Source organism: Neolamprologus multifasciatus, chromosome 23 (assembly GCF_963576455.1).
Source record: "Neolamprologus multifasciatus chromosome 23, fNeoMul1.2, whole genome shotgun sequence".
In the NCBI taxonomy this organism is placed as follows: Eukaryota; Metazoa; Chordata; class Actinopteri; order Cichliformes; family Cichlidae; genus Neolamprologus; species Neolamprologus multifasciatus.
This window is the reverse complement of record NC_140460.1, coordinates 16,048,303-16,067,766: the sequence shown is the minus strand read 5'-3', so window position 1 is coordinate 16,067,766 and position 19,464 is coordinate 16,048,303. Positions and strand designations below refer to the sequence as shown.

Here is a 19,464-nt window from a genome sequence, read left to right as displayed (position 1 = left end):
CTTGCAGTACAGCGTTTGCAGATTTTCAGCAGGATCTTCACTGATTAGAATGATTCACTCTGTTTTTGAAAACCTAAAAAAAAAAAAAAAACTGCTTTAATGTGCTCATTTCAAAATCCAACATGACCAAAGTGCCACCAGAAGCCATGACTTAGAGACTTGACAGTGCCCCTCCCTTCCATGCAGCACGGACACCTCCCACAACCACCCTAAAACATGCAGATGAGGATGATGTAAGCTCAGTGACTGAGATTTGACCCATCAGACAGAGCAGCAGTCAAAAACAGAGCCACGAGGCTTCGTTCGCCCCGGACACAGAGAAGGGGGGGTCAGAATTTTGATGGATCACAGTTTGCTGTTTTTTTATTTTTAGAACAATCGATCAGAAAATTACATTAATGACAATTTGAAAACAGCAACAGGAGCTTTATGTACGAGAAAATTATTTCATTGTCTCTGATACCGGTAACTGTATTCTTCTTGTTGGGCTTTACTGAGAAATTAAAGCACTGCTGAGGCTTTCTGTAAGGCATCAGTCATAGCATTAAATGGCAGCAGTCAGTTTAGATAAAGAGCTAAATTATCCAATGGGTGAAGGTGTTGTGAAGCATAAGGTGACATGGTAGGGGACAACTGCTCCGACAGTCTGACCATTGACTTTTATCCAACACCGCCATCAGAAATCAGGTTGAGCTCTGTTTCATCATCACTGCTCAGGTGGGAGCCATAAAATCTTAGCAATGCATCCTCTTCTCTAGATTTAGTATTTTCATTTAAACCACCATCAGTATGGAACTATTTGTTACAATATAGCATATTTGTCTGTGTTAGTCCTGGGATACTGAACTCAAGTAAAAGTATTGTTACTTTATTTGCATTTTCAAGCAAAAGCTGAATTAAAAATAGACAAATATTTACACATTAAATGTCAGCCAGTTATTTTATATCAGATGGCTCTCATCTTCTCTGCCACAGATAGAGACATATATGTTACCACCTCATACCACAATACGTGAATTTATTTGTTATTAATTATTAAGCCCTTTTTATATTATATTTACACTTTCTTTGAAGAAGTTCTTAAATTTTATATTAATTTCACTTCTTCTATATAAGTTTTACCTGATTAAGCTATTTAGCCTTAGTTATAGTTATAGTGTATTTATTTTATTAAGCGTTTACTGTTTTAAAGCTCTGTTAAGAGCTGTGTTTAATGCTGTGAAACAGCAACATAAAGGAAGTATATCTTACCTTAAAACTATAAGAAGAAGGATAATTACATAGTAATAAAATAAAAGAATAACATTTATAAATACTGTCATAAAAATACATTTATTTATGGTAAGTGATTTTTATTTTTTATTATTTCTTTTTCATCTTCTTTTTTCCCCACTGCTGATACTGTTAATATAATATAATAATATTGGGACTGTACTTACATATTAAAGTTATTTATTTGCTCGGGTTAGGTGAACAAAGCAGGAAAACATACTAAATGTGCAGAACTGAATATGTTTGTACCTTTTTATATTAATTATAACAAAAAAGTCATTATTTCCTTATTAATAGAATGAGATGAATTGATACATTTTGCATTTACAAAGGCATTCTTTGAAAAAGAAGATATTGTGGTATTGCTTGCCTCAAAATAGTCCATGCCCATTTCAAGCAAATACCTATTTAAACAGAGCCATGAGCAGAGCCTTGAGCTCTAACAGAGACTCTGTACTTGAGCATGTTCAGCGATACTACTGTAGTATAATGAAACACCAGCCTTACTCACAGGTCTTGAAAGAGTGATACTATTAGCACAAGTTTTCCCTTCCTTCCTGAGAGATTTACAGATTCACATTCACTTGAAGATGACTCTTGCCCAGCATCGAGCCAGGCACTTGTGTGATATTTAAAGATACCACTAATAGTACCAATTTATCTTATTAGAGCACTTTGCTCTCAGAGTGCAGACTTACTAGTTGTTCCTAGGCTTCTTGTCTTTTTCATGTGTTAATAAGCCACCATTGCACACCATTACTTTTTGTCTACTCTCTTTTGTAGTTGTTCTGTTTGTTCTCTGTTTGTTCGGCCAAAATCCACCTTGTTTAGCCTGGAGCTTTTAATCATGAAGCCATGTTGACTTACAGTCCTTTGTGTTTTGTCTGGAATAATACCTCAGTCTTCAGGTTGGAAACCTCTGATTTAGGCCGTGGTTCACATTTCAGTCATAAAATGGGATTCTTTGCTTCCAGTGTTGACATTTCCCACCACTGATCGTCTTATCGTCAGAGTAGACTTCAGTGAAGGTAAAGTGTCGCTAAGCTGCCACTAAGAGCCCCACAGTGCTGTGCTAAAAAGCTGGTCTGTAACTGTTCACCTCAACCAACAGTACAACACACACCTACAAGATAAGTAAATATTGAGACTCAGGCACCCATGGTTTATCAGCCATTGCCCGATTTTTTAATAGACTGTGTGCACTGGCATGAATGTGAATGTAATGAAGCATACTTTAGTCAATATTAAGCGCTGTCATGTTGACCACTTCTATTTAAGTAGACAGGTGCAAACAGCAGATTTGCTTCTCTGCTTGTTCTCGTCTCTGAAATAGAAATTAAAAAACACAAGATGAACATGAACCTCTTTAGCTTTATTTTTTTATTTTCTGCTTCTGCCCTAAGAGCTCACAGAAAACTTAAAAAATGTTATAGTGCTCTATCAGGTTGTTTTTGAATCTTTTTGTGGACTGCATCCTGTTTTTCTGTAGCTAAGGCTTACCATCTGACATGTATTATTATTTAGGACCCAAATGCAGGCTGGGCTAACAAAAGGTGAGCCTTTTATTCACACTGAATCCAGAGTCCAAACCAAGACCAAAGGCTAAGTCCAAAATGCCAACAAACAGAAATCCAAAAATATCAGGGAACCACAAGGAACACATGCTCTGACAAAGAACGAAGACAAGGGCAGGCCAGACACTCTGAGTGACTAAGCATAGAGCAACTAACAGACACAGACTTATTGACATAACCAATAAATCAAAATACAAGGAACCCAATAAAATAACCATAGGTACTAACAGGAACTAGAATATTAAAATATCAACAAATTATTGAAATACAAAGAAATCAAGGGAAACCATATTTAAATCAGAACACTATAAAGAGCAACATAAATGAGGCAAAGAAACAACCCCAAACCAAAAGCCTTTACTTTTACTTTATAGAAACCAGGAAAACTCCAATAACAAACAGATCGACCATGACACCAGAGGTTTGCAGCTTGTGGTGAATCCTCTGTGGTTTTGGTCATGAAGTCTTCAGATGTTTGTGAACATCCTGGAGAGATCATGTCCTTGACTTGCTGTGCATTCTTACAGAGCTTTTCAGTCAACCTATTAATGGTTTGCAAATGTTTGTCTGTATTTCTTCTCTCTATCTCATCTCCTGGGCAGACCTCTTACTTGGATCACATATTCTAAACTATAAAATGGTGCTATAACTTATAAAACAACACTAGCATATACATAATATAATGTTTCTTTCTGGTTCAGGTGAGAATGGTGTCTGACCTTGGTGACGTCAGCTTTTACGGAGTGTGGTGTCTATTTGTGCAGGAGGTCTTAAACTGCACAGGAATGAGTGCAATGTGGAGTGGGCAGTGTGTCCACATACCACTTCATGTGTGACCGTGGAGTTTTTCCATTAATTTACAGACATAAGTGTCCAAATAGCTGACAAATATAACACTCGAAGACACACATGGCACCCTGCGTAGGCATGCAGTCAGTCAACACGTTCATTACTCATAAATCAGACCCACATATGTTCTCAGTTAAGACATGTGCACAGAAACAATGTAAGTGCCATTCATACTATATTAGCTTACAGCGTAAAAAGAAACTGCAGGCGAACTGATGAATTTAATGCAATCTTGCATGTCCTTGTCAGGTATTAGCAATAAAAAATATTGTTTTAACACTAGCACAACTTATGTTATAAGATCTGTAAAAAATATTTTAAAAATGTGACCCTGGACACACCTACTGTGTGAATAATAAGTCTCATAAGTCTTACAGTAATAAGTCAACACAGACTTTTGGTTTCATGGGGCACAAATCCCAATCTCCTGCATGAAAATCCTGCATTAAACATCCTCCCTGCATGGATGTTGTTGCCATGAAGGCAAACCTTTACCTTTTACTGTCCTAGAACACCAGACGCTACACACATATACCTTTCAGAGCAAGCTTGAAACTCTTATTAATGACTGATGAATAAACTTGGGTGTGTCAGCAATTAATGTAACTGGGTCTGTAGCTGTTTACCATGATGTGAACACACATCATGGTAAACAGCTAGGGTTGCTCTCACCTACTGATGTTTGCTGCAGTACAGTAATACATTGGAAACATGTTTTGTCTCTAAAGACTGTCTTGTGATAGGATCACACCAGCTGTGATACTAGTGACTTTTCAACTAAAATAAGCCCATCTTCAGCTTCATCTTCATGTTAAAGCCAGCTACATTCCTATAAGGCTTTGTGACTATAGTATGAATGGTTGAGGTACGATTGCACTGACAAATTGTGTCAATGGTAGCCTGTAGTTCTGCACCAGAACATCTATGTGAAACAATAAAGTGGAACATTAGAGTTACTAATCCTTTGCTACTGAGTGTCGAACTGTTCATAGTTCCCCTATGATGTCTACAGAAATGCAGAGTTGTCTACACGTCATTATTTGACCGTGGGCTACCAATTAGCCCTCTGGGATTTATTAGGAATTGGAATTGGGCAACCTGATATCGCAGCAAAATGTGTAATAGACACGCCTGTCCACCGTGTCCATTTCACACTTTAAAGAAGTAAAGTGTGAAACAGACAAGCATGCAGAAGAACCAGCAGAGGGAAATATTTTATTTCAAGCCAACATGAAAATAATCATGGGAAAGTGTTTCAACACACATTATTACAGTATTTTCATGTATATACATAGTAGCCTCCTAGTTTAATTGTTTCTGGCGATTAAGGACCCAGGAATGCACTTCATATGTTTTTGCTTACTTCCAACTTCTTGATTTTAAATATATTATCTCCTCCTGGTGGTAATGCAGCGTGAAATAGACACGGAGGTCTGGCGTGTGTATTACATGTTTTGCTGTGAGACTGGGTTGGATTGGAACTAGAGAAGAGTAATTAGCTAGGACAAATCCTAGTACACACCCACCTTCTGTTCACAGACAGACAAACACCCACTAATGTAATGACAAACACAATTGTGGTAGTTCCTACTTTCAAATGTGTGATGATACGCACAATACAGTATCAGCCACACCTTTACAGCTGGTAAGAATCTAAGTATTGTTTCTTTCTTTTTTAAATGTTTGCATTCAACACCAACAGATCAATCTAAAAATACCTTCTGAAGCTGACCAGAAAACTGTCAAGACAACAGAAATTATATCTTGCAGAGTGTGTTGGTTCTTAAATGCTACTTTTTGTATGTTTCACAGCTGGGTCAGCACCTCTGGCAGCAGCAGTGGACTACAATTTGAGCGTTCCTCAGAAAGAATGTTTCTGTGGGCAGGAAGTAAAGCAACAGATGGAAGATCTGATCGCAGGTGTGATATATATATATATATATATATATATATATATATATTTTTTTTTTTTTAAGTCAGTCTTGCTTATAATTATAATTAGGAGGAGATGCCTCATCAATATTCACCTTTTTTAGATCCATCTACCAGAAGATTCGTGAATATGAGGTCCTGGACAGGAGGAAGACTGTGACAGCTCTGAGGGCAGGAGAGGACAGAGCCATCCTGCTGGGCCTCAGCATGGTCTTCTTCTCCATCATGATGTACTTTGTTGTGGGAATCACCATCCTGCGCTCTTATTCTGACAGGTAATAGGCTGAATTAAATGTCAGTAATATTTAAGAAAGGTCTTGCGAATAATCTTATCAGAGGAGTTTCCTTGGAAACTTTCTGCTGCATATCCTCATAACATCAAGTGGAGTCTTTGTCTTTTTCTCCAGCGTGTGGACCGATGAGACAAGCTGCACTATTGTCAACTCCACTATAGTTTGGGATGTGAACTGTTCATACACCTGTGGAACAGAGTGCTGGAAGAGGTCTCGCTACCCTTGTCTCCAGGTGTACGTCAGCCTTAACTCATCTGGAAAAGTGGTACGACTGTTCCATAACGAGGAGACACAGGACAACAACCCTGAGGTACTCAGTAATTGCTGGCATCTTTGGTGTGCACTTTTCCATCCAAACAGCACACAGCAAAAATGAGAGAACAGCAGTACGCTTTACACTAATAGCATAATCTAAAAGAGTTACCAAACACAGCTGTTACTTTCACTCTTCTTCTATCCTGTCGTTCAGTGCTTCTACATCCCAAAGTGCCGTAAGGACTACGCAGCCATGCAGGTCTTGGTTCAGAACATTTCTGAGCGTCTTCGGTCTCAGCACACACTTCAGTGTTTCGTGGACCGCACAGACAAAACAGACAGCGCCATCCTGACACAAATCTACAGTCAGATCGCTGTCTTCCACTCCCTCTTCTGGCCCACCTGCACTTTGATTGGAGGAAGCGTCATCATTGCCATGGTGAAGCTGACTCAGTACCTGTCCGTCGTGTGCGATAGACTGAGCCGCATCAAGAGGTGAAGGGTTTCGAGGCTACATAGACAAGGGGCAATAAGCAGAATCATGGTGTCAAGACTGAAACACAAAAAGACTGAGATGTGGTTTGTCTGTGGCAGCTGACACGCTATGACTCGAACATTTTCTGACAATCACAAAGAAGTGTTTCTCTTTGTTATTATGCTTGACTCCAGTAGAGCCTGTGGGTAAATCACAGGATTTTTACTTATGTCACTTGTTACATACATATTTAAGTGCCTTTTCTGCTTTATATGTCTATTTGTTAAATATTTTAGCAAATACTCTTATTAGCTTTTTTGCTAAGAGCTGGATGAGAAGGTCGCTGTAGTGCCAAAGCAACTGAAACAGCTACCCAAGTTTCAGAAAAGTGTAGATTAACCCTCCTGCCAGTTGCTTTTTAGGGCCCGAGCACTGAGAGTGCGAAGGCCCTTTTGTATCTCCTCCTTTTCTTCTTATTATTATTATTCAGGCAAAACAAGCGCCTTTTTGAGGGCCTAAATATGCTCAAAAACTCATGAAATTTTGCTCACATATCAGGTGTGGTGAAAAAGTTTGTATTTTAATAGTTTTACATATGAGCATTGGAAAATGGCTCTGGAGCACCACCTATACCTTGTTAAATGAAGCCCTACGAACACATAGTTTCACCTACATGTATGAAATCTGGCACACATATGTATCATGCCAAGATGAACAAAAAAGTCTGTGGGACCATTGACGCAAACCCAACAGGAAGTCCACCATTTGGAAGTGAAGGTGACATTTTGGCTCTGATTTTGCTATTTCCATGCCTTGTACTTTTGCAAACTCCTCCTTGGGTTTTGATTGTATAACCTTCATATTTGGTCAGTGTCAACTACACACCTGGGCCATGTTAAATTGCGGAGTGTTAAGAAATAAATATATAATCTAAATGCTGATTAGTGTGTTTTATGAGAGGCCCAGACTTCATTGTAAAACTAGGTTGCAGGCTGACAGGAAACTGAAGGCTTTTGCAGAGGCAGAAAGTGAAACTAAGCAGAGTGTTTGATCGAAACTTGAAGTGGGTGTGACGTTTGGTACATAAATAACTTGGCTTCCTGTTTCTGCTTGGGACTAGCCGATGTTCTCTCTGTGCTCAGTCTCCATATCCTGGGATATGTAAAATTAAAGATCATTTTTAAAGTAAAAAGACCACTTTGAGCCATGTCTTTTTGGCCGTAGAGAATCCAAAAGAACTGGAATTTAATAGGAGCTTTTGAGTTTTCGGGATACAGTGTGACCATGGCGCTATGGCAAATTTCGATGATTCGCCATGAAAATCTTATTGCCTCTCATTCTGTCATACATTGTCCGATCTGGACCAAAGAGCACACATATGATAAGGCTCCAGCCCTGAACATATTTCAACTGCCATAGTAGACATCAGGTAGAGCGCCACCTAGTGGGAACAGGAAATGTCATGTTTTACACTTTGGGGTACAGTATAGTGATGGGTGACATCTGCAACCTCAGTTTTCTCCAGGAAAGCCTTAAGGAGTTGGTCTTGGGTTACAGTGAAAAGTGTGAGTTTTTGCGAAAGGGTGTGACCCCAGCAGCATGGCGAACATTGATGTCTCAAAAGAAATCCAAAGAAATCCAGTCTGATCAGTACCAGACAGGCGCAATGTCAGACCTGCCCTGAACAGATTGATATGCCCATTGTCAGGAATACACAGAGCGCCTCCTAGTGAGAACAGGAAATGTCATGTCTTTCACTTTGATATACTGATTATCACAGCTTCATCAGGTTCACCTCAAAAGCGGTAAATATTAACATCAGTCCCTCATGATGCTACAGTGAGAAAATTGTGAGATTAACCTGACCGGCGCACTCTGGTGGCAACGTGGTTCACCATGAAAAATGAAATGGGGCTATCTAACATTAGGAGACACACAAAAAAGTCTATTATGGCCATGTCCTAAACCCAACAGGAAGTCAGCCATTTTGGATTGAAGATGACATTTTGGCTCTAATTTTGCCATTTCAATGTCTTGTTATTTTGCAAACTCCTCCTTGGGGATAAATCGTTAAGCTTCATATTTGGTCAGTGTCAACTACACACCTGGGCCATGTTAAATTGCGGAGCTTTTGTGTTTCTGGGATACAATGTGGCTGTGGCGCCATGGCAAATTTTGATGATTCGCCATGAAAATCGTATTACCTCTCATTCCGTCATACATTGTCCGATCTGGACCAAAGTGCACAGATATGATAAGGCTCCACGCCTGAACATATCTCAACTGCCACATTTGACATCAGTGACAGCGCCACCTAGTGGGAACAGGAAATGTCATTTTTTACACTGTACAGTATAGTGATGGGTAACCTGTGCAGCCCCATGGCGGCAGTTAGAGTTTCAATCACTCACCAAAAAGCAGTAATCTGCTGTCACTCAAAAACACAATGTCCAATCTTTCCCAAACGTCACAGGTGTGATGAGAGTCGAGCTCGGAAATGTTTGATATGCAATTTGTCAGTAATGGTTAGAGCGCTACCTAGTGGGACGACTATAATCATGAATGAGATGAAATTTTAGCTGGTGGTTGAATGCATGAATTCTATCAATGTGACATCAGATTGGACGTGCTGGTTGTAGGTGTTGGGCATGGCTCGACGCGCCGGGGTGCGAGGGCCCTCATAACGGTGCTTGCAGCTTTCATTTTATTTTATTTTCACTTGCTACACATGGGACAGGCATGACTGGGGGAAATTAAAGGGGGAAAGAAAGGGAGGTAGGGACAGAAAAACAGCGGGGAAGAGGAACGGTGATAAAGGGCAAAAAACAAAAATCTACCAAACAAACAGACAAAAAATACATACAGTGAATCAATTCTATTGGAATTCCATGCTAAAGACCAATACAAAAGCGGTGTACACTTGAGAAGTGGAAAATCATACAATTCCAAACATTTTTTACAAATAAATAACTGAAAAGTGGGGTGTGCGTAATTATTCAGCCCCCTTTGGTCTGGGTGCAGTCAGTAGCCCATAGACATTGCCTGATGAGTGCTAAAGACTAAATAGAGTGCACCTGTGTGTAATCTAATGTCAGTACAAATACAGCTGCTCTGTGACAGCCTCAGAGGTTGTCTAAAAGAATATTGGGAGCAACAACACCATGAAGTCCAAAGAACACGCCAGACAGGTCAGGGATAAAGTTATTGAGAAATTTAAAGCAGGTTTAGGCTACAAAAAGATTTCCCGAGCCTTGAACATCCCACGGAGCACTGTTCAAGCGATCATTCAGAAATGGAAGGAGTATGGCACAACTGTAAACCTACCAAGACAAGGCCGTCCACTAGTGATGGCCAAATGAAGCTTTCTGAAGCACTAAAGCTTGTATTAAAAAACGGTTCATTACTCGAAGCTTTTTAACACAGTCCTCTCTGGTGACATCTTGTGGCCATAAATATGAAGAGCAGCTTGAATCCACAAAATAAAACCAACTGCTTCATTAAGATTGCTCACTCTACAGAGTGGAATTCTGTCTGATATTGGGCTGCTGTGTTGCTTTGAACGTGTATTTTTTGGGGTTAAAAAAATGTGGTTTATTTGTTTAATAAATAATTTTGACCAGTAAACTTTCCTGGTTTAAATATGCACCATGGTTTGGTCTTTCTTTGCTTGTGACTTCTTGATGTTGGTAAATACAATAATTGAAAAATACCACGTTACATATAATATACATATGATAATGTACAACACATTATGGAGTATGCTTCTGCTGTGAGGTCCTGCCTCCATGTACTTATGCATTTAATCGCTAGATGGATATATTTATAAATAATATTATATTAGGGAAATTTTCCCAGACATATTTTTGACCTGGGGGCAGAATTGATTGTGAAATGGAAAGGGAAAATGCTTATGAACTTGCAAATTAAAAACATGATGCATTTAAGGTAACACTTTTTCATTTTTATTTATGAAGAAAATTTGTTCCACTGTGCGAAGAGGCTGGAGTGCAGAAAAACTGGTAGAGATGCAGTTATAGTCTACCTGGGCCCCACAAACTATCAGCTAAAGAGAATAAATAAATTAAATTGCTGCACATTTGGCAGACTAACATTTTAAGATTGTTTTAAAAATAAAATATATCTTTTTATAACATTAAATGTTACGAGTCAAATGGAAGTCTTTCTAAAGTTATTTAATGATATTTATATTATGAAAAGCAGATTTTTGACATTTCAAGTTTTTCCCATTTCCAGATAAAATAAACACGCACAAAACACAAGCAAACGGCCAGAACACAAAGCTGGAAAACCCACCCAATCGACCAAAATCAACTCAAAATACTCCCACACAACAGAACCTCTTCTATTCCTCGCTGGCTCCAAATCTCTCAGTAGAATGATCAGTGGTTTGCTATCTATCACCATCAAAACACTCCACAAATCCCGCGAATGAGTCACCTGCTTAGAAACCATTGAATTAGACACCGAAGCAGTTAGGTTTGAAATGAAGCTTCAGACGTCACTGATCACGTGACTCTGGCCAAACGAATCAAGCTTCGACACAGTGCTTCTGAAGCAGTGTGTTGATTTTTTTTGACACATGCACTGGAGCGTAGGGCTGTGCGATATGAACAAAATCTCATATCCCCATATAAGAATTATATCGTCCTGATAACGATATAAATCACAAAAATGTAACATTTTCTGTAAATTCTGTGAATCTCGGGCAGCTCGACTTCCGGGAAGTGTTTCCAGCTGCGCATCATGTACCTGGAGTCCAGTGTTTTAACCGATGCATGAAACTACACATTTTTAGACATAAGTTGTAACGCCCTCCGTTTTCTTTGTGAGTATTTATTACATGGCGTGCTGCCGGGAAAAGCCTGTTCTAACGTTTGAGTCTAAGGTTTATTTTTTTAGCACCCGACGGCTCTTTTTTTACTTCTCATCCGTAAATGATCTGCTCTTTCACGTGATTCAGTTTGTTTTGAAAAGTCTCAACAGGATCTTGAGCTTTATTGTGAAAGGTTTATGTGGAAAATAAACAAGCGGACACGCGATGGTGTTACTGTCGTGGTTGCTAACCACAACGCATAAAAACAGGTGCTTGTCCGTCCGTAGTGTGGTTATATTAAATATAAGAGAAAGAGAGAACTTTAAGAAATTAAGATAGCCACTACAGTGACCATCAAAACGATTAAAATATATTACCGTAAACAGTTTATTTTGCGACACCACGAAACAAACGATAGCGTCAAATGAAATGATAGACGTTTTTATATTGTCATCCGATATATATCGTTATATCGAACAGCCCTACTGAAGCGTCAGCTTCAAGCGAGCCATCACTACCGTCCACCTAAACTCACAGGCCGAACAAGGAGAGCACTGATCAGAAATGCAGCCATGATGACTCTGGACGAGCTGCAGACATCTACAGCTCAGGTGGGGGAATCTGTCCATAGGACAACTATTAGTCGTGCACTGCACAAAGTTGGCCTTTATGGAAGAGTGGCAAAACCATAAGAAGTCCCGTTTGCAGTTTGCCATAAGCCATGTGGGGGACACAGCAAACATGTGAAAGGAGGTGCTCTGGTCAGATGAGACCAAAATGGAACTTTTTGGCCAAAATGCAAAACGCTATGTGTGGCAGAAAACTAACACTGCACATCACTCTGAACACACCATCCCCACTGTCAAATACTGAGTAATAGGCAGGCCAAGCAGCTGCTCTTTCACTAGCGAGGCGCAGGAGAACAATGGAGAAGGAGCAAGGAAGACGAGGAGCAACGGAGAGCCCGTGGTCCTCACTTAGGCCCATTTACGCGTAACCCAAGGCCCATTCGGCAAAGCGCTCACCTGCGAGGAGCAGGAGAACGGAGCAGAAGGAGGTCGCAGGACGGGGAGGCAGGGAGAGTCCGAAGTCCTCAGTAAGGCCGGTTTACGCGAACACTGCCAAGAAGGAGACGATGATGATGATGATGTTGATGATCTGAAGTTGAGAGTTGTTTCCTCCGACGTTTTGGGGTCCCTCCAGACCCCAGTGTTTGTCATCGTAACTTACGAATGTGCATTGGGGTTGCGAAAATACCCCATCGCCATTACTAACGGGTCACGGTGTACCCACGGAGTAGAGAGCACCCCCAGTCCTCGCGAAGGCCGGTTTACGCGTAACTTGGGGCCCACCTGGCTAAGCGCTTGCCTGCGAGGAGCAGGAGAATGGAGAACGAGGTAGGAAGGCGGCAGGGAGAGTCTGAGGCCCTCAAGGAGTGCGGTTTACGCGAACTCTGCCCTCTGTAAAGCCAAGCGTCCAACAGCGAGGCCCAGGAGAACTGAGGAGAGGGCTGGTTTACGTGAAGACTACCCTCTGTAAAGCTGAGCGTTTGCAAGCGCAGGGTAGAAGGACCAAGGAGAAGGAGGAAGGAGACGATGATGATGATGATGATGATGATGTGAAGTTGAGAGATGTTTGCTCCGGTGGTTCGGGGTCCCTCGAGACCCCAGTATTTGCCATCGTAACTTACGAATGTGGTGTGGGGTGGCGAAATACCCCATCATGATCACTAAGGGGTCACAGAGTACCCACGGAGCACGGAGCGCCCGCAGCCTCACTTAGGCCGGTTTACGCGTAACCCGGGGCCCATCCGGCTAAGCGCTCGCCTGTGGGGAGCAGGAGAACGGGGGAGAAGGAGGAAGGAGGTCGAGGAGGAACGGAGAGTCCGCGGTCCTCACTGAGGCCGGTTTACGCGAACACTCTCGAGAAGGAGACGATGATGATGATGATGATGTGAAGTTGAGAGTTGTTGCCGTGGCGCTTTGGGGTCCCTCCAGACCCCAAGGTTTGCCATCATAACTTATGCGATCAATGGAGGGTTACAGCCAATCAGGTGCCTTTGTCCGACGCTGTGACGAGACCCGCTATAGCCGGGGGCCTGACCCCCATCTGCCCCCACCGCGAACCAGAGCCCTGTTTTGCGACGAGACCTGGGTTTGCGCCGCCAGGGTCTGCGTGACCCCCCCCCCCCCCCCTTCTTTTTTTTTTGGTCCAGGCCGCACAAGGGTTAAATATAACTGTGTTTTGCCAGAAACGCCAGATTCTCAGATTAAAGCTTACAAAACTATTTCAAAAACCACCAAACAGCAAATGAGAGCAGGTACACGGATTCCACACAAAGACGTAAACACAGAGCGGACCCGATGCATCAGAATCAGCTTTGTCTTTCTCGGCTTTCTCACCCGACGGCCTGTAGATGGGCACGCCGTCAGGGCTCAGCAATTCTGATGCATCGGGTCCGCTCTGTGTTTACATCTTTTTGTGCTAGATTCTGAGCTGCAGGTTTTGTCTCTCTCCAACCAAAATTTATGGCGTTATTTTTGTGCCACTATTCAGAGCGCACGTAAAAAAAAAAGTTTGGAGGTGCAAGTGTTGCATTTTGAGGAGAAATTTATTTTGAGCGAAGAAAAGCTGAATTTGAGTGAACATAATTCATTGCTGCGTGCAAGAAATGTATTTCAGTGTTTGCTATTATCCACACACACACGCAAAAGCAGCCCCTCTCGCTCAGTTTTTGTATTTGCGCTCGCTCGCAATGTGTTGCTCGCGCTCTCAACATTTCTGCCCGTGCGCGCTCAACTCTTTCTCTACACCGTTATATTTGGGCCACAAAACCAGCCAATCACAGACTTGGATGCAAAAAAATCTGATTTGCTGTTTTGGTCTCCAATCAGCTCGAAATGACGAAATGCAATATCCCAGAATCCATTTCGTGAAAAAAACTCAAACGAGGCAGTGGCGGATGAACGCAGAGTGGCGGAGTTTGAAATATTACTCTTTCTGGGTCACAAAATAAACTTTTAAGATATTTTCATGCGAGAATGGTGCTGTGTAAACTTCAAATATCTGCTCGATTCATCTAGACATCACATAAGTGCTCTAACGTTTTCGGAGATGCCTGTTACCCACCAGTTGACCGGGTGGTCACTCGGGTTAAACATACTATATAAGATAATGTTAAAAACAATTCTATCAACCGTTAACCATAATTCAATAACCCTATAAACCTAATAACCAAATGCGCTTTTAACTCTTATTAGAATGAGATTTTAACCTCTACGGTGCAAAGTTGTTAGATACTGCATTGATAAAGTACAAGAGATACAATCAGTCAGTGTTTATTCAGCAGTCAAGGACATCAATATTTGCATAGTATTTTTACTGACGTGTAGTGCACATATGTTTTGGGCAAAAACATTTTTGAATATTAAAATACAAACATTTTTAACATACAATTGCCAAATTAGCCAATGCAAAACCAATGCCTATAAAAAAAAAGAAGATAATCTTCTCACAAACTGGTGTTTGATTTTGAAACAGGAAAAAAGTGGGGAAACAAATGAAAAGACTAACATTTGAATGAAACCTGAAAGCAAGTAAATACTTTATATGCTGCCTTATGGTAAACTTTGGTAATATTGATGTATGAAGAACAACACTGGCTGATGATGAAATACAGTCAGCTGGCATGGTGACACTGCCAGTATTAACCTGCAGGGCTGGACTGGGACAAAAGATTGGGCATTTTCACTACAGACCGGCCCACCAGGTATTAAAGCCATAAAGCCTTTGAATGAAAAAAAAAATGCTGTTGTGACAGTGATGTACACTGTCTTGTTGGTATATGTATGATTTCTATACATTTTATGTCAGATAAAAACTTTTTTCGTATGTCTGTGAAGGTTCTCAGTCATCCAGGTCATCGTAGTCAAAGGAGCTTGCAAAGAAAAGCGTCTGGACTTCTTTAAGTTACTTGAAGACGTTTCATCTCTCATCCGAGAGGCTTCTTCAGTTCTAAGGTCAAATGGTGGAGAGTCCCAGATATAAACCTGGTGGGAGTGTCCCCCCACAGAGGGACAAAAGGACCCCCTGATGATCCTCTAATCGCCTGAGCCAAGGTGTGGAACTGGGTGTGGGTCCCAATCAGCCAGAGTTTCGGGTGAGTTCATTGTGAAACCTGGCCCCACCTTATCATGCGAATTCCTGAGGTCTTTTCACCCGAAAGACAAAACGCCAAAACACAGACTTAACAATGTTGTGTATGCCGTACAGTGCAGCAAGGAATGCCCAGACCTCTACATTGGAGAGACCAAACAGCCACTTCACGAGCGCATGGCACAACACAGAAGAGCCACCTCCACAGGACAAGATTCAGCTGTCCATCTGCATCTTAAGGATAAAGGACACTCTTTCGAGGATGCCAATGTTCACATTTTGGACAGAGAGGACAGATGGTTTGAAAGAGGAGTGAAAGAAGCCATCTATGTCCACTGTGAGCGACCATCTTTGAACAGAGGCGGTGGTTTACGACACCAACTCTCTGCCATCTATAATCCAGTTTTGAGATCCCTTCCCAGACGCCTTAACGCCCACTCACACCCTGGGCCTTCTGACCTCAGGAATTCGCATGATAAGGTGGGGCCAGGTTTCACAATGAACTCACCCGAAACTCTGGCTGATTGGGACCCACACCCAGTTTCACACCTTGGCTCAGGCGATTAGAGGATCATCAGGGGGTCCTTTTGTCCCTCTGTGGGGGGACACTCCCACCAGGTTTATATCTGGGACTCTCCACCATTTGACCTTAGAACTGAAGAAGCCTCTCGGATGAGAGGTGAAACGTCTTCAAGTAACTTAAAGAAGTCCAGACGCTTTTCTTTGCAAGCTCCTTTGACAACTTTGTTCGTAAGCTTCAGATAATTATTTAATAAAAGCTAGATATTTTAAATGAGAATAAGAAAGAAAAGTATTTCTTTGTGCCCCCCTCTCCCTGTTGATTCCCTACCTGGCCCCCTGGCAACACTTTGCTAGACCCGCCCCTGCACAGTTACCAGCTGTCAGCTACTTAGAAAAGGATCCTGGTGTTATTTGTCTCTCAGAAACAGTTCATAACTTCCCTTCAACTCATTCATGTCACCTAAAAGGTAAACTTGTTTCTCCATCACCTGTTCAGCTCTGATGATTCAGTAAGGACATCTCCTGGTTTCATCTTCATGTTTCCCTCTCACCACATATCCAAACCGACATCATGACCAGCAGCTTTTACAGCTGTGGCTCCAGCAAACATCAGCTGATACTAGAAATTAATATTAAATAAATTCTAACAACAGCTGATCAAGCTTAAACGTGCTACTGTTGTTTAGCGTGACATTCGCTAGTTTCCTGTTTCTGGCGCAAAGTGGGCAATAAATAAACAAGAGAGAAAAGCAGATCAGCTGATCATTGATCAGTTTCATGATTGAAGTAGCAACAGGGGAGGGAGGGAGAGAATGAGAGAAGAAGAGACAGCTGTGCAGCGTAAACACACAGAATAACTCCAGCTTTGTGTCTTTTTTCATTCTAGCTAAAGTACGGGACAAACTGCGTCTCAGCTCAATACGAAACTCATAATGTTTTCTCTGAATGAGGGACCATTCCATTTTTTAAGGAGCTGTTGGCAACTCTACTAACTAACCTTATGAATAAAATAAACTCCACCTAAACTTGGTTTATATCTGACCCAGATAGACTGCAGGTCATAACTTCTTACCTGAAGTTCAGTTCACCTGATAGTCGGACCGGCGGCTGCCTCGGGGCTCTCCTCCTGCCTCCCCTTCCCTCATCCACCTGTTGCCTCTGTGGAAGCTCCGCCATAGCCACCACCAAACAACTGAGTTATTTTTACACATCGGCCAGCATCTGGCCAATCCACCACCTCTCATTGTTCATGCCGTTACAAAATAAATAAATAAATAAGTCATCAGCCCACCGTGCAAATGTCCGATGGCTAGTCCAGCTATGTTAACTTGTTAATCTTTCGCTGAAAAAATGTTTTCTGCGGTGCCTCTTTCGTGCTTGGCTCTCCTACCTTTGCTATAGTGATGGGTCGTTCGCGAACGAAATGGCTCTTAGAGCCGTCTCTTTGACGTGAACGACGCGAGCCGGCTCCTTATCGCGAGCCGTCACGTGGGTTTTTTTTTTCTTTCTCTCAGCCTCTCTCTCTCGCACTTTTTTTCCGCTTCACTCTGCACACGAGCCTTGTGCTTTACGCTGGGCAGAGGGGGGAGGGGTGGTAGTTACACTCAGTAGTATAGGAACAGAGCCAGAGGGAGAGAAAGAAAGCCAGGGACAACAAGGTCACATTAGAAAGGTATAGTAATCATCCACAACTATTTTCAGTTACAGATGATAAAGGATTCAGAAAGTTTATTCATGCAGGCCCATATGACAGAGAATATGCATGTTTTTTTGTTTTCATATTTTAATTTATATTTAATTGTGTTGTGGTTTGAAGTGTTTTGTGTTGTTTCACTTTAAATTTGTAAAAGGATAAAGCTGAAAATTTAAATAGTTAAAATTTGAAATGTGAATAGTTGATTTTTGTATTATATGATTTATTTATTACATTTTATGTGGAGTGAATAAATAAAAGTATATTTACGGTGGCCCCTAGAGACAAAGCACATACAAACTTCAAATCACGTACAAACTCCAAAACACGTAAAAACACGTACAAACTCCGAAGCACGTAAAAACACGTACAAACTCCAAAGCACGTACAAACTCTGAAGCACGTACAAACTCTGAAGCACGTAAAAACTCAGAAGCACGTACAAAAGACAACAGAAGTGCTCCAGCATTCTAGGGCGCAGTGTTGAGCTTTTGTTACCTAGTGGCTACACAAGCCAGCAAGTACCAACGACCAGATTTGGTGTGTGGTAGTAACAGGTAAATGAACTTTTTTTTAAATTATTTGAATATATATGAGTGCCTGTGTATAAATACGCAAACAATACACACATGGTTTCAATTGTGTAATTTAAGTGATCTAGTAGCTCTGCTTTGGAAGTTCAGTTCATGCTAGAAATGTGTTTTGGAGTTTGTACGTGTTTTGTCTCTAGGGGCCACCGCATATATTTATATATAAACATATATAAATAAAACCACTTTTTTTTACGTTAGTAATTCCTTTTGTGCATAATTTTATATTATTGTTAATAATAAATTAATTAAAGCAACAAAACAACCTGAAGACCCGGTTCGGAGCCGGAAGAGCAGGCTGTTTTTAGTGAGCCGAACCGAAAGAGTCGGATCTCTAAAAAGAGCCGGAAATCCCATCACTACTTTGCTAACATGATGCTCATAGTGCAGAAGCCGGTGCTGCATTCACTTACCCTCGGATATCTGAGCTTCACTGTGAAACCATAATCGTACATTTGATATTTCATTCAATTTTAGTCTTTTAGCTTCGGGGTGGCACCTGGGGTGGCCAGTGTGATTGGGATTGTGAGGAGATCGGGCAACCTGGTAAGTTCATTCCTTCTTCTTTTTAATTTTCAGACTGACCCGATGAAGCTGCGCAAAAGCTAGCAAGCCCGCCTACTGTCCAGCTATTTTCCCACTGATGTACAAATACCTTTCCGCTAACAAGATAATGCGTTTATTCAGAGGACATCTGCAGGAGAAAGTGGAAGAGCCTCAGGGACACTGGAAGGGACAGACGGCTGGCCGTGAATACTGGCGCCCTCTTGTTTTGCACTGGTGGAACTGCAGCTACTAGAACAGATGGGTTTGGCTATTGGAGGGGTGCTTTATGGAGCTTCAGGTCCTTGAAGGGAATAAATGTCCTTTTACATGCCAGCCCAGCGTTTTCCTTCATCACCAGGAAGGAAAACAGTCTGTGGTGGTCTGAGTTTGGTGATTTTTGTGTCACAGGTTTATGTGCTTAATACAGGGACCTTCAGAGCCTTTTTTTCTCTTTTTTTTTTTTTTTGCCTGTCC

At 41.5% G+C, this 19,464-nt stretch overlaps 1 protein-coding gene across 1 annotated transcript in view; it reads left to right on the top strand.

Annotated features, from left to right (window-relative positions):
- Nucleotides 1–19,464, top strand: part of s100p (S100 calcium binding protein P) — a 320,093-nt gene that overhangs the window by 13,852 nt on the left and 286,777 nt on the right. Inside the window, exons 2-5 of the mRNA XM_085150634.1 lie at nt 5,508–5,615; nt 5,732–5,902; nt 6,035–6,230; nt 6,390–9,730. Coding sequence (XP_085006760.1) covers nt 5,508–5,615; nt 5,732–5,902; nt 6,035–6,230; nt 6,390–6,674 — 760 coding nt within the window. The 3' untranslated portion in view covers nt 6,675–9,730. The remainder of the gene's footprint in view (nt 1–5,507; nt 5,616–5,731; nt 5,903–6,034; nt 6,231–6,389; nt 9,731–19,464) is intronic.